Consider the following 13,740-nt stretch of genomic DNA (forward strand, 5'->3'; position numbering starts at 1 on the left):
AAATATTTAAAAAATAAATATAAAAATATATATATAATTCTAAGTTGAAACGTAGTATTTTCGAACAAAATTTCAATTATGAATTGAAACAGGGAGTTTTACCAAAAAAATTATAATTTTTACAATTAGTTTAAATGGAGAATTTTCGAAAAGAATAAAAATTCTGGATTTGAACTAGGAATTTTGCGAAAAGCATTAAAATTTCGGATTTGAACTGGAAATTTTCAAAATTTTTAACCAATTTTGAGCTGGAATTAGTATTTATCCAGGGGAAAAACAATTCTCAATGGAAAATTGAATTTTTCAAACAAAATTCTTATTCTGTGTTGAAACGAGGTATTTTTTAAAAAATTCAAATTTTGAATTCGAACAGGGAATTTTACAAGAAAGAATTTTTCGAAAAGTATGAAAATTTCGGATTTAAACACGGAATTTTCAATTTTTTACTAATTCTGAGCTGAAATTAAAATTTAAATTGCTTAAAATGGTATAATTTTGAAACGTTGAATTTTTGTTTAAATTAAATTAAAATTTTTTTTTAAATTCCTAATCAAAATAAAAAACAAAACAAAACCTGAACTTTGAACGTGACATTTTTAATTATTCTATTAAAAAAAAGTAATTTTTCAGTTCAATTTTTGAATTTAGATGTTCAAATAACAATTGAACGCCTATTATTCTTAGAAAAAATTTGCGTCAGTTTGAGAAATTTTTAGAAGTTTAGAAAAAATTCAAAATTATTCAAAACAAAATATAGATTTTTGCAAATTTCGAACAAAAAATTTAGAAAATTTTTCAGAATTGTGAAAGGCTTTACGAGTGAAAGCACAGAAAATATTTCCTTAAGATTCCTATCACAATTGTAAATTATTTTTTTTTCTGAAAATCTAATATGAAGAGACGATTAAAAAATTATTTAGAAAGATTTAGAAAATTGTTTAAAATTATTGTGGAAGATTTTAAAGACATTTTTTTTGCATGATTTAAAAAAAATTGTAGGAAAAATTTAAATCTTTTTAAAAGATATTTAGAATTTCAAAAATAATTTCAACTTAATGAAATGTAAAACATGTCAATTTTTCATGATTTTGAAATAGAATTTTGGTGCATCTTAAGGATTTTTAAACTGTTTAAAATTAAAATAATTTAACTTTTAATTTAAGAAGTGTTCAGCTTATAAAAAATTTAACTGTAGAGTTTTTAATATTTTTAGCTTAAAATTTCTTAAACAAGTGTAATATTGAAAAAAATTTTAACTCAATGATTGCTTCTGTAATTTAAAAAATTGAAAATTATAACGTGGCTACATTTTGAAACTAAATCTGCATCTTTGAACTCTAAAATTGATAAAAATTAAAGAAAATTAATTTAGTTTAACTGCAGTTAATGTAAATTTTCTCAGTTCAAAAATTTGAGTAGTTTTAATTTTATATGTGTAAATTATTGAATATGTAAATACACAATTTTTGAATAAAAAAAGTTTTAAACTTCAATTTTAAAAGTTTAAAATTCAAGAGTTTTACTTTAAGTGCTTCCATTTGTAGCTCAGATTTTATTATTTTAAGGGGAAACATTTTTAGATTTAGTGTTCAAATTTTTCAGTTTTAGTGACCGTGAAAAATGTTTTCGAACCGGGAAAAACTGGGAAATGACCGGGATTTTTATTTTTATTTTTAAAACTTCTAAGTCATTTTCAAGAGCTTATAATTTGAAATAATTCAGGTAGTTTTAATAGATTGCAAGAAATTTTGTATTGATTGAATTAATTTCAAAGTATTTTAAAGCGTTCGAAATATTTTAAGATAAATAATTTTCTAGAATTTGGGAAGATATAGAACAATTTTAGAGGATCTATAAGGTTTTAAGATATTCTCAAAGGATTTGAAATATTTCGATATATTTTTTTTAATTCCATTTTAAACTTAGACGATAAATAATTTTTTAGCAAAACAAATTTTTTTTCTAAATATAATATTCTAAACATTAGTGACAAACTTTTAGTTTAAAAAATTCGACTCTTTTTTGTAGAAATTTCATTTTTTATCGATAAAAATGCAAATTTATAAAAAATATAATTTTCTATTAAACTGTTGAATTTTTAAATAAAAGATAAACCCTCTTTTAATTTAAAATAACATTTTTGTTAAAAATTTACATTTTGGGGTTGTAAATTTTTCTGTTTTGAAGAAAATTCAACAATTTGGTTGAGGATTAAACAAGTTGGTTGAAAAATGATTTTTTTTGGTTGAAAATTCATTTCTTTGGTTGAAAAATTCCTTTTTTAAAAATTAACAATTGATTTCTTAACTGGAAACTGATCTATTTCATTTTTTGTCGAAATTTGATTCTTTTTTATGGAAATATAGTCTTTTTTCTTTAAAAATGCAAGTGCCTAATTAATGATTAAACTCTTTCGGTTTGAAATTATCTTTTTTGATGAAGATTCAAATTTTGGGGTTGAAAATTCATTTGTTTTTATGAAAAATTTTACAATTAGGTACAAAATTAAAGTACTTTAGTAATAATTAATTTTTTATTTGATTCATCATTTTAGTTAAAAATTCATTTGTTTGGTTGAAAAATTAATTTTCTTTAATTAAAAATTTATTTTTAACCCGAAAATTGATCTATTTTATTTTGTGGCGAAAGCTGATCCTTTTTTAAAGGAATTTAATCTTTTTTTATTTAAAAATGCAACTCTCTAATTAATAATTATAATCTTTCAGTTTAAAATAAATTTTTTTATGAATATTTACATTTTGGGGTTGGAAATTGATTTTTTAAAAGAAAATTCAAGAATTTGGTAAATAATTAAACTATGTGGTCGGAACTTAAAGTACTTTATTAATAATTAATTTTGTTACTTGATGATTCATCATTTTAGTTAAAAATTCATTTCTGTGGTTAAAAATTGATCTATTTTGTTGAAAACTCGTTTTTATTTTTTGGTCTAAAACTAATTTTTAACCGTAAATTTAATCATTCCATTTATTATTAAACATTTATTATTTTTAGGTGAAAATTCAACTGTTTGATTTATAATTCTTTGAAATTTTCAAATATTCGGTTAAAAATTAATGCATTGTGTTATAGCTTCATCTTCTTTTTTATTGAAAATTATTCCTCTTCGTTCCAAATTGTTTTTTTTTTATTGTAAATTATTATTTATTTGTTTGAAACTGAAAATGGGTTTATTCCATTTTTTGTTGAAAATTCATTTTTTTTCTTCAATCAATTTAACGTTTTCTATTTAAATTCCAAATTTTTATGGTAGAAATATAAACTATTACATTTTTTGTCGAAAATTTATTTATTTAATACAAAAATTAAACTGTTTTGTTGAACTCTGAAGTACTTTCATAAAATTTCATTCTTTCATGTAAGCCAAAAAGACGAATTTTCTGCAAAACAGTTAAGTTTTTAGCTCGAAAATACGACTTTTTAACAAAAAATGAATTTTCAACTTAAAAATATGAATTTCTTATGAAAATGATTGAGTTTTCAACCAAAGAAAGACGTTTTTCAACAAAATTATTTAATATTTAACTAAAAAAGACAAATTTTTAAGCAAAAAGGGAAAAATCAGATTTTCAAAAAAAAAGAAAATTAATTTTTTAACTAAAAAAATTGAATTTTCGACTAATTAATTAAATTGTTTATCAAAGAAATGAATTTATTACCAAAAGGATAAATCTTCAACCAAAAAAAAAAATATATTTTTAACGAACTATTTAAACTTTCTTAGAATGAAATTAATTTCTAACCAAAACTAGAATATTTACATTTTTAGTAAAAAAATGTATCAACATAAAATAAATTTTCAACAAAACTGTTCATTTTTTAAACAAAGATATAAATTTTCAACCAAGATGATATTATCAAAAAAGGTTAATTTTCCACAAAAAATGTAAAAGTTCTCTCTTCAGTCACAGCAGCGAATATATAACTAAAATTATATATATTCAACTAAATAGATATTTTTTTAAACAATTGAATTTTTATCTATAAAAAATTTTCTAGTCAATAAAAAAAAAAAATCACTCATAATATTGAATTTTCAAGCAAAACGAACTAATATCCTGAAAAATAATTAAGTTTTCTACCCGAAAATATAAATCTCTAACAAAAAAATTGAATTTTTGAACTGAAAAAAATACTAAAAATATAATAGTTATATTTTCAACTAAAGGAATTAATTTTTTATCTAAAATAGAATAGTTACGTCACCAGTAAAGTACAAATTTAAAAAAACGAACTATATCAGCGAAATTTTTAAATTTCCAACCAGCAGATAGAATTTTTTAACCAAAATTTGCAATTAAACAAATTAATTTTTAACTAAGGAGATTATATTTCTTTAAAACCAGATGAGTTTTCGTCAAAAAATGTTGTTAAATATTAAATTTTTTTACTGAAAGTTTAATGGATTTCTAGCAAAAAAAATTAATTTTCCGTGAAAAAGATATATTTTCAAACAAATAGTTGAATTTTCACCTGAAGGAGTTTAATTTTTCAACCTAACGTGGAATTATCAACAATAACAAAATTAATGTCTTATAAAGCAGTTCCTTTTAGAACTGAGTATATTGTTGACTTTACAACCCAAACATATGAAGTTTAAAAAAAAAGTAATATTTGATGTCTCAACTAAAAAATATATTTAAATTTTAATACGAAAATAGATGAATTTAATAAAAAAAAATGTAATTTTCAAGAAATAATTGTTATTTGTAACCAAAAAAGATAAAATTTTTACAGAAAGAGATGAATTTTTAAACCAAAAAGATTAATATTTCACAAAATAATAAATATAATAATAAGTAAATGTTGAATTTTTAATGAAATACCTCAATTTTGAATCAAATAATAAAATTTGTATCCAAACAAGATATATTTTTAAACAAAAATAGTTTTTTTTTTTAATTGCGAAAAATGATAAAAACGGGAAAGTATGAACCGAAAAGTAATTGTAATAATTTACAGACTAAAGAATCAAATTTTAAATAGACATTAAATTTTTAATAATTGAAAAAATGTGTGTAGCTATTTTTTCAAATCTGTGACACTGCTCACACTAATTTTCAAATCTGTGACACTGCTCACACTTATTTTCAAATCTGTGACACTGCTCACACTAATTTCAATCTCGAAAGTGAGTCCGAGGCCTAAACTTTTCAAAAAATTGATAAGGCCTTTGAAATTTGATTTGAGTTGAAATTTGAAAATTTCAGATATGGAACTGCCAACTAGGTCCGAGGGTCGTGGTTTCAATACTGACACACCATTTATACCAACCAGTCCCATGGAAATATTTCTGGCTACATTACTTTGTTCCATAAGTGTTGTCGTTGTTGCTTACACAATGGTAGTATTGTACCGGTGTATTTGCACCCGAAATTATGCCGAATGGAGAGCCAGTTGGCATCAGCCAGAAAAAGCATCCGATTCGGCAACGCAACTTTTACTTGAAGCGGTGCCAATGGTTTTGGAAGGACATGTCCAAGAAGTCGAGTGTATCGCTACCGATGGAAATACCGTCGCGAGCAGTTGCCTATCTGGCCATGTCCGAGTCTGGGACACAATATCAGGCGAGCTATTGGCTCACGTTGATAGACGACAATTTTTCAGCAGTCCTCAGAAAGATTTGACCAATTTGTCCCAGGATCAGGACGAGTTGATGTCGGATTATGAAAGTGGCTCGCCGCCCTCGAGAGGCGAAATGGAGATTGCAAATTCACATGGTTTTTATTCATCAGCATCTTCGGCGAGCCACAAACGTAAATCCTCTCCTGCCTCGGCCAATAGGAAAACTAATGAAAGATCGATGAACAAGAGACACTCGATGGGAAATATATCAGAGTCTGATTATCAGATTCAGGATCTGGCGGGATATAAGTGCAAGTCTTTGAATCAGAGATTCGATCTACCGGATTTGAAGCCAGCTATCAACACCAAATTTTCATCAATGAAGTATTCCTCTCTGCAGACAAATTATGATCAGGGTTTTGATTATGGGGATCGGTATAAACAGATTTTGGAAGAGCACAGGAAGTTGAAGGAGTTGGAAAGTTGCGAGAGTGCTGAACAGGAGAATCAGAGTTTATCGAAATTAAATTTAAATGATAGCGTTGGCTCATTGAGCAATGAGAAGGCAGTGCAAATTTCTCAAAATGTGCCTCAAATTTGGTGTATGGACTATCAAGAAAATCTGATTGTAGTTGGCTGTTCAAATGGTACTTTAGAATTCTGGGAAGGTACAACTGGCAGGTTTAAGGTAAGAATTTTTTAATTTTCGTGTGAAATTGTTGAGAGTAAAGTTTGATCCCTTTTGTTATCTGATTGCAGTGTTTATTTGATGATGGATCAGGACTGGGAATTTCGGCTGTGAAATTTGTTGGGAATAGGGTAATTGTAGCTAAACTGAATGGATCGTTAGATTTTTTGCAACTAGAGAGTTACAGCGAGGGACAACAAATTGACTGGGGTTTCACATCATACAGAAGAAGTAAGTAGTTTAAATTGATTCAATTATTTCATCTTCTTTCAATCAGGAAGATTAATTTTTTTACCAACAAGACGAATTTTTAACAAATTCAGGATGGCCGCTGGATCGGGAAACCGGGAAATGACCGGGAATTTGTTGTGACAGGGAAAAACCGGGAAATGTCAAAGAATATATTTTTTTAACGGGAATTTTCCAAATTTGTGAAAGAAAAATCTGTCCATGTTCGAATTTTAACAGTTTTTAAATAATTAGTGGAATTTTTATGTTTTTTTAATTATGCTATTATTTAGCTTACAATGCCTAACTCAATTTTTTTTTACTTTAAAAATTTTCCATTTACAATCTTTATTTCTAAGATTACATTTTTAATTTAAAGAATTTTTAACTGCTTTATTAAATAATTGAACAAATAAAAACCTTTGATGTTGAAAATGTTGGATAAAAATATTTTTAATTGGTAAATACATTTTTTTTAATTTATCTATACTTTAAGTAATAAAAAGTGAACAAAAACGATTTGAAAAAACGATTTTAAAACAATTCAAAATTTTAGAATTTTCAGATTTTAACGTTAAAACTTAAACGGTTTCAATTTGAAAGGCTTAGTCATTAAACAAATGTGAACGTGTGACTGAAAGTTTATAAACTATTTTCAAATAAAAAATAACTTTATAAAAATGTATTTTTAATTTAAGGATCTTATTAAATTAAAAATATTGTTTCAGTCTAAAATATTCAATTTTTAACCTATTCAATTTGAAATTTTTAATCAAATAGTTGAATTTTTGGCTAGAAAATATCAATTTTCAATTAAAAATATAAAGTTTCAATAAAAAATGGAATTTTCTACAAAACTCTTTAATTTTGTACCAACTAATTGGATTTTCTACAAAATAGTTAAATAAAATAGTGTAACTTTAAACCAAAGAGTTAAATTTAAATTAAATAAATGATAAATAAATTTTGATAATTTTTCATCCAAAAAGAATAATTTTCTGCTTATAAAGACGAATTTTCAAAAAAATACATCAGTTTTTTATTATTAATATAAAGTACCAATAAAAAATATAATAGTTACAATTTTAGTAAAAAAATTATTCCCCAACCAAGAAAAATCGAATTTTTTACTAAATTGTTGAGTTTTCATTGCAGAAAGACAAATTTTCAACATAAATGTTAAATTTTTCCACGAAATTGTCCAATTTTCAACAAGATAGTAAATTTTTCATTTAAGAAAATTAATTAAAAAAAAGAAAAGAAAAACGAACTTTCAACTGAAATAATAAATCTTCAAAAATATTAATTTTCAAGAAAATATTTTAATTTGAAACTTGGAGTTGGATTAGAAAAAATTTTTTTAACGCTGAACATATGTAATTTCAGCACAAAATTTAATAGTAGAAATTAAAAAAAAAAAGAAATTTAACTGAAAATAAAAAATTGGATTTAACAAAAAAAGATCAATTTTCAACAACAAAAATAATGATTTCTTTACTAGAAAATATAAATATTTAATTAAAAATATAAAGTTTCAAATGAAAATAAAAAATTAAACTTTTAGTTAAAAAATAATTCCCAACAAAAAAAGGGAATTTTTTACAAAACAGTTTAATATTGTACTAAATAATTCTCAACTAAAAAAGAATACATACATTTTGAACAAAAAATGGAATAGTTACATTTTTAACTCAAAAATTAATTCTCCAGAAAAAAATGAATTTTCAACAAAACAGTTTAATTCTGTGCCAACTAATTCGATTATTAATTTATATAATATTATTGTATAATAATATTGTTATTATATATAATATTATATAATATTTAAACAGTAATCATGTAATTCGGTTTATTTTTTTGTTAAAGTTTCAGCATTAAAATTAAAAATTGATCTCTCTAATATTTTCGGGTTGAAAATTAAATTTTGTTTCGAAAATTCATGTTTTTGAAAATTAACTTTCTAAAATAATTTATCTTTGTAGGTTTAAATTTCATCTGCTTGTATAAAAATTTGGTTATTGCAAATTCAACAATTTTGTTTTTAAGTCATCGTTTTTGTTTGAAAATTCAACTATTTTGTTGAAACTTTATTTTTTTTTATTTTTGACAATAAAGTGTAATTTTGTACTAAATAATTCAATTTTCTACAAAGTATTAAAATTTTTCTACCAAATTGTCAAATTTTCAAGCAAAAAAAAACATTTTTAACAAAATAGTGAAATTTTCAATAAAAAACTTAATTTTTAACAAAAACGAAAACAAAATTTAAAAAAAAAACGAATTTTCAACTAAAATTATGAATATTCAACGGAAAATTTAATAGTGGATAATTTAAAAAAAAAAAAAGAAATGTAACTGAAAATCAACAACTGGATTTAACAAAAAAATATCAATTTTGAAAAAGAAAAAATACATCAATTTTTGATCAGATACTTGTAATTTTCATTAGAAAATATAAATTTTTAATTAAAAATATAAATTTTTGATCAAAAATGGAATTGTTACACTTCTATTTAAAAAATTATTTCCCAAACAAAAATTTATTTTCTACAAAAGAGTTTAATTTTGTACCAAATAATTGGATTTTCTACCAAGTAGTTAAATTTTTTAACAAAATAGTTCAAATTTGAAGCAAAAAATACGAATTTTTAACATAATAGTTAAATTTTAAATAAAAAATTTGATTTTTAAAAACAGAAGATAAAAGAATTTTCAACTAAAATTATAAATCAACAAAAAAGTCAACTTTCAAGAAAATGGTTCAACGTTAAAACAAAGCAGTTTAATCCAAAAAAATTAATCTGTTGAAAACCTTGAAAAGATGAATTTTCAACGAAAAATGTAATAGTTAAAAATTCAACTATTTGGTGACAGTTTATGTTTTTTGTTGAAATTCCGACTTTTTTTTGTAGAAACTTAATTTTTTTTCTTAATAATCAAGTATTTTGTTAGTTTCATTTTTGTTTGTTAAATAGAACATTTTATATTTTTAACTAAAATGTTTTTTTTTCTTCATTTATTTAAATAAAAACTATTATATTTTTCGTTGGAAATTCATCGTTTTAGGTTGAAAAATTAACCCGTTCTTTGTAAGTTCTTGAAGATTCTTTTTTTTTAAGATTCATAATTTCAGTTGAAAATTTCTTTTTTCTTTTGTTGAAGTATTAAATCTTTAACCGAAAAGTGAAGTAATTTATTGAAAATGCATATCCTCGAGTTGAAAATTCAACTGAAATGGTCTACCATTTCGCTACCTGGCGTCGAAAACTGGAACTAGAAATAGTAGGTACAATTTGAAAGATGTAAATTAATTTTGGCATAAAAGTGTTTTTATAATAGTTTTTTGAAGTATAAAACTTATTCAATGAAAAAATACATTTTTGTTAAATAGGTTAAAAAAACAATTATTTCACTATTTCGTATAAGTTTCAATGAATTTAAGGTTAAATAAACTTTAATTAATGTATAAAAAGTGTAAAGCGGATTTCTTGAATTTCAAACTTTAAAAATTGAAGTTTAAAAGTTTTTTAATTCAATAATTTTGTATTTAAATCTGATTCAAATGCGCAATAATTTCCGCGTATAAAACATGTACAATTCTCTAAAGTCTAAATTGAAGAATCAATCAATGAAATAAAAAATTTTCAAAATTATATAATTTAAAGCAATTTTGAGTCAGAAACATTAAAAATTGAACGATTACATTTTTTTGTAAACTGAACATTTCTTAACTTAAAAATTTAATTATTTATATTTTAAATGGTTAAAAAAAATCCTGAAAATGCTTTCAAATCTTATTCGAAATTTTTGAAGCATTTGCATGTTGTTTACATTTTGTCAAATTTTTTATTATTTTTGTAATTATTTCAGAATGTTTAAACATCCTTTAAAGTGAATCTAATTAAAAAACAAATTTTTGTTTAATTTTGACAAATTAAACAAATTTCTTTCAAATCTCCCACATTCAGTTTTTGATAATTTCGTAAGTCTTTCTAAATCTTTTTGAATATTCACTCAAAATTATCTTTTCAAACAAAAAAATTATTTTCAATTTTCATAGGAAATGTTTTTTAATCTTCTGAAGCCATTCAAAATTCTTAAAAAGTCTTTAAATTTTGTGTTTGAAATCTGCCAAAATCTATATTTTGTTTTTTATTCTTTATATATTCTTTTTTTAAAGAATAATATGTATTCAATTGTTATTTATACATCTAAGTTCAAAAATTTGACTTACAAATAAAATTTTTTAAAAATAGAACAATTAAAATGTAATGCTCAAAACTTAGTTTAAAATATTTAACTACAATTACTTATTTTGCATAAATAAGAAAATATTTCTAAATATTAAGTTATTCTTATTTCTCTTAATTAAATTTTTTTAAATTGAATAAAAAAAAATTTAAAAACGGAATATTTTAGACTAAAATAATATGTAAAATTTAATAAAAGCTTTTAATTATGAATATATTATTTTGAAGTTATTTTAAAATTGATTCATTTTATTATGATTTCGAATAGTCTTGTAAAATTAATTATTATTAACTTTTTAAATCTCAAAGAACATTTCAATTTTAAAAATCATTATTACTTTATATTCACTGTTTTTTAAATAGTAAATGTGTAGTAGTTTTGTAGAAAAAAAGTTTAAAAAAAGCATGTTGAAGCAACAAATTTATTTTATAAAAAATAATAAGAATTAACAATTTTACAAATTTTACAAATTTTTAGAGAAAAAAAAGCTCTCTCCAAGTTCCATTTCAACAGTTTTTTAAATGATCAGTTGAATTTTGATCCTTTTCAATTATGACATCATTCAGTTTATAATGCGTAATCCGAAAATCTTCTACTCAAAAAATTTTCTATTTTAAGTTTTCAGTTTTAATTTAAATAATTTTAATATGCATTCTTGAATACTTGCATATTTAATTAAATAATTTTTTAAATAAATCTGTGCTTTCAGTTTTAAAAGGGAACAATAATTTATTAAAAAAAAAAAGATTCGAACTCTGTTCAAAATTTAAGAATTTCCAGATTTAAAAATAACTTCATAATAATGTATTTTTTATAAAATATTCATTCAGTCTCAAATATTCAATTTGAATCTATGCAATTTAAACATTTTTTAATTGAGAAAAAGAATAATTATTGAATAGTTAGAAATATTTCACCAAATATTTAAAAGTAAAAAATTTGAAAGTTTAAAACTTTTAACGTTACAATGTTAATTGTTCTAATTAAAGAATGTTTTATTTAATAAATTGGAACATTCGAGTAATTTTAAGAGGCATTTAGAAGTTTTGAAAAGTTTCAAAATTAATTTTGAACTTGAAATGATTTAATATAAAACAAAACGTAGATTTTTGCTGATTTAAAAAAAAAATTGAGAAGCTTTTTAAGAATTGTCAAACGCTTTACAAGAATGAAAACATTTTCTTAAGATTCCTAGAAAAATTGAAAATAATTTTACATTTTAGAAATTTTGTTGAAGAAAATATTCAAAAAAATTTAATAAAATTTCTAAAATTATTAAGAAAGACTCTGGAAGACTTTAAGAATTTTTTTTTTAAATTTGAAGGATTCGGTTCATTTCAAAAGAGATTTAGAAGTCTTGATTTCTCAAGATTTTGAACTAAAATTTTGAAGCTTTTCAAGGATGTTTCTATTTAAAATTAAAATACTTTAACTTATAATTTAAGAAATATTCTTTTTTTAAATTTAGTTTTACAATTTTTAAAGTTTCTAGCTTAAAATTGTTTAAAATGATATAATATAAAAAATGTAAAATGAATTGATTCTTTAATTTGGATCATTGAAAATGATAACGTGAATTACATTTTTACCATTTTTGTCTGAATCTTTGAACTCATTAATTTCTAAAAATAAAAAATTCTAAATTTTGTAGTTTATCTGCATTTTATTAAAAATTGTTAAATTGAAAAGTGTTAGTTCCTTCAATTTTTTACATGTAAATTATATTGGCCGTGAAAAATGTTTCTCAACCGAGAAAAAACCGGGAATTTTTTCTTGGATTAAAACGGCCATCCTGTTATAAAAATACTTAGTCTTTATTTAATTGTTAATATTTCTACAAAATAATTTAAAAATATAAAAATATAGTTTGAATTTAAGATAAAATCTTCTATAATTTTTATTAAAATATATAGTTTTTATTATTTTTTTTTACAATTCTATGAAAAAATATGTAAAAATTAAAATATGCACACTGTACTTATTCGAATTTTTATATTTCTGCGTAATTTTTTTGTTTGAAATGAGGATATTTATATGTAAAGATATTATTTTATATCTTACAAACAATTAAAACAAAAATATTAAAATATTAATTTCCAATTATTGTATAAACAACAATAATATTAAGACTATTAAATTAAACAGTAGTCAAACTTAAAAAATTTTCACACTTTAATTTGTCGTACATAAAAGCGAATGCCAGTGCGAAAAATATTAATAAAATTTTAATCGTTTTTTTTTTTCTAAAATAAGTCTCAATTAAAATTTATCTACTCCATCTTTAACTAAAAAATGTTAGAAACAAAAAAATAAATAAAAATGTATCAAAGAAAATTTGTACTAACATGTCATCCATTGAAAATATTTCATTAAAAATGTATGTAATTTCTTACAAATTTATCTTTTTAATAGAAAATTAATTTACTTGGTTGAAAATTTAACTATTTTGTTGAAAATTCGTCTCTTTTGTTTAAAAGAATCTGATTGGTTTGTAGATGCGACAGTTTGGTGGAAAATAAATGATTAGTTTTTTAAATTCAACTTTTTTATTGAAAGAATAATCTTTTATGGTGAAAAATTAACTTTTTAGTTGAAGATTCACTTTATAGGGTTCTTACTTATGTTTCAGAATTTTATTTTAAAATTTATCTATTTTGCTTGAAAATGACTTTTTTTTTATCTGAAAATTTCACTATTTAATTTTTTGTTGACAATTTATCTTTTCCATTTTAAATTTATGTTTATTGTTGAAAATTTGTATTTTTTGGTATTTGAGTAATTTTAGTAATTTTAAGATATATTTAGAAGTTTTGAAAAGATTCAAAACTTCAATTTCAATTTAAGAAATTTTTTTATTCTTTTGAAGTATTTCACAATTCTTAAAAAAATTCTACATTTTTTGTTTAAAATCGGCAAAAATTTACATTTTATTTTAAATCCGGCTGTAAATATTTGAATTTATTATATACAAATAATAAGTGTTCTAT

General features: G+C 22.0%; 1 protein-coding gene across 3 annotated transcripts in view; it reads left to right on the forward strand.

Annotated features, from left to right (window-relative positions):
* LOC117176165 (sterol regulatory element-binding protein cleavage-activating protein) overlaps positions 1-13,740 on the forward strand; it is a 75,130-nt gene that overhangs the window by 43,388 nt on the left and 18,002 nt on the right. For all 3 annotated transcript variants that reach the window (XM_033366256.1, XM_033366257.1, XM_033366255.1), the window contains exons 8-9: positions 5,232-6,274; positions 6,346-6,505. In XM_033366256.1, coding sequence (XP_033222147.1) covers positions 5,232-6,274; positions 6,346-6,505 — 1,203 coding nt within the window. The remainder of the gene's footprint in view (positions 1-5,231; positions 6,275-6,345; positions 6,506-13,740) is intronic.

This window comes from Belonocnema kinseyi, chromosome 7 (assembly GCF_010883055.1).
Source record: "Belonocnema kinseyi isolate 2016_QV_RU_SX_M_011 chromosome 7, B_treatae_v1, whole genome shotgun sequence".
Classification (NCBI taxonomy): Eukaryota; Metazoa; Arthropoda; class Insecta; order Hymenoptera; family Cynipidae; genus Belonocnema; species Belonocnema kinseyi.